This window comes from Cherax quadricarinatus, chromosome 19 (assembly GCF_038502225.1).
Source record: "Cherax quadricarinatus isolate ZL_2023a chromosome 19, ASM3850222v1, whole genome shotgun sequence".
Lineage (NCBI taxonomy): Eukaryota > Metazoa > Arthropoda > Malacostraca > Decapoda > Parastacidae > Cherax > Cherax quadricarinatus.
Genome location: NC_091310.1, coordinates 30,831,528 through 30,834,027, shown reverse-complemented (window position 1 = coordinate 30,834,027; position 2,500 = coordinate 30,831,528). Strand labels below are relative to the sequence as shown.

At 43.1% G+C, this 2,500-nt stretch overlaps 1 protein-coding gene across 1 annotated transcript in view; it reads right to left on the bottom strand.

The window, feature by feature from the left end:
- Positions 1–2,500, bottom strand: part of LOC138852951 (protein Skeletor, isoforms B/C-like) — a 399,531-nt gene that overhangs the window by 11,856 nt on the left and 385,175 nt on the right. The window contains exons 10-11 of the mRNA XM_070086828.1: positions 2,248–2,344; positions 1,558–1,798 (exon numbers count right to left, since the gene is read on the bottom strand). Coding sequence (XP_069942929.1) covers positions 1,558–1,798; positions 2,248–2,344 — 338 coding nt within the window. The remainder of the gene's footprint in view (positions 1–1,557; positions 1,799–2,247; positions 2,345–2,500) is intronic.

The following is a 2,500-nucleotide window of genomic DNA, read 5'->3' as shown; positions in this document are numbered from 1 at the left end:
TAAGTATGGGCGCTTAGCCGAAGCTAAATGATGCTACCCCATACCCCCGGGAACCAAGCTCGTTTTGAAATTTATTTCGTCGATATATATATATATATATATATATATATATATATATATATATATATATATATATATATATATATACAAACACTGATCTCTGGCCGAAGGAGACTCGAACCTACGAACCTTGGAACAAGGTAACTTGACTCAAGAAATCGTAATGACACGATTGCAAATAAACCATACCCCCGGCCGGGATTGAACCCGCGGTCATAGAGTCTCAAAACTCCAGCCCGTCGCGTTAGCCACTAGACCAGCTAGCCACAATAAGATTCATCCAACTAGGTATATTTCTACACCATAGGAAAGTTAGCACAGGCACCTCTGTGACCACAAATGCAAGTTTTTACAGACGAATTGTGGTCACAGAGGTGCCTGTGCTAACTTTCCTATGGTGTAGAAATATACCTAGTTGGATGAATCTTATTGTGGCTAGCTGGTCTAGTGGCTAACGCGACGGGCTGGAGTTTTGAGACTCTATGACCGCGGGTTCAATCCCGGCCGGGGGTATGGTTTATTTGCAATCGTGTCATTACGATTTCTTGAGTCATGTTGACGGCAGTGAAGGGACTTGAGCTAGAGTTCGTCACGGCCACGCTAGCTGGAGATTCGTCTGTAAAAACTTGCATTTGTGGTCACAGAGGTGCCTGTGCTAACTTTCCTATGGTGTAGAAATATACCTAGTTGGATGAATCTTATTGTGGCTAGCTGGTCTAGTGGCTAACGCGACGGGCTAGAGTTTTGAGACTCTATGACAGCGGGTTCAATCCCGGCCGGGGGTATGGTTTGGAACAAGGTACGCAGTGCTTTACCATTCTCACGACACTGGACCAATACCTTGGCGTCCAGCTTGCGCTGGACGTTGATCCAAGGCAGCCAGCTTTCAGGGAGAAGGCTTACAGCTTTTCACCTCATCCCCTGCATGCATCAGCCTTACTAGAGATTTGAACAATGCAAGGAATTCGCAAGAGCAGGCGAAATATTCACAAACACTGATCTCTGGCCGAAGGAGACTCGAACCTACGAACCTTGGAACAAGGTACGCAGTGCTTTACCAAGGTTCGTAGGTTCAAGTATCCTTCGGCCAGAGATCAGTGTTTGTGTATATTTCGCCTGCTCTTGCGAATTCCTTGCATATATATATATATATATATATATATATATATATATATATATATATATATATATATATATATATATATATATATATATATATATATATATATCTACTGGGGTCCTTGGGTCCCTCCCCAGGATGTAACCCACAACTGAGATGTGACCCACAACACAGGAAGCTGTGAAGCTGGGACACATGCTACAGGACAAGCTTTTGTTGGAGCTGCAATTTACTTTTGATAGGGCTCTACACATAGGAAAATATACCTTGTTAAAGCTCTATACGGAGGGAAATATAGCTTGTTAAAGCTCTGCACGGTGATAAATCATGGTAGTTCTCACTCTTAGTAACGTAGTCATGATGGTAACTGTACTCACTCTTAGTAACGAAGTCATCATGGTAGTTGGCCTCCTTGCGGGTGTTAAGGTGACCTATAGCAGCTATGACGGTGATGGGGTCAGAGTAGCGAGAGATGGGCATGTCCAGCTGGTCGTTCGTCTCGTAGGGTCGACTGAACGTGATGGAGGTGACGCCGTTCCGCCGCTCGCCCCCGATCACTGAGGCGTCGTTACGGCCGTTCACACGTTCGTCAGGACACATGCCGTACGTTCCGTCGCACTATCAGGGGGAAGGAAGGAAAGAAGAGGAAGGGGGGGGGAGACGTTAAAACTGACCTTCAATAAGGTATAAGGAATGTTTCTTAACTCTTGACTTTATTTGAGGATCTAAACCGCTTTATTACTCACTGAACGTTTATTATTATTATTATTATTATTATTATTATTATTATTATTGTTATTATTATTATTATTTTAATATTCAAATATTGCGTACGAAAAAAAGAATATCTGTACTGTGTTAACCTTAGAGAGATGAGAAACATTAGATATTGAGAATGATTTCAATTGGAGAGAGAGAGAAAGAGAGAGAGAGAGAGTACATGTATTTTGAGTAATGCTGTGTATGTGAGTGTGTGCATGTATATGTGTGTGTGTGTGTGTGTGTGTGTGTGTGTGTTTGTGTGTGTATATGTGTGTGTGTGTGTGTGTGTGTGTGTACACCCTCACCTGTGACCTGGCAGTAACACTGTAGTCTACAGCATGGAAGGATCCATCATCCTTGTCGTAGTAGGCCACAACGATGTCGCTGTTCAGCATCTCGGGTCTAGTGTAGCAGGAGAGGGAGAGAACAATCACTGAGTGACCATTGCACGCTATTATTAAGTACACATATCATCACTGGCACTTTGTACCGATAACTTGATGAATAAGACAGATGTGCAGCACCTGGGTGTCTTTCAATGATGGAGACGTTTTGCCC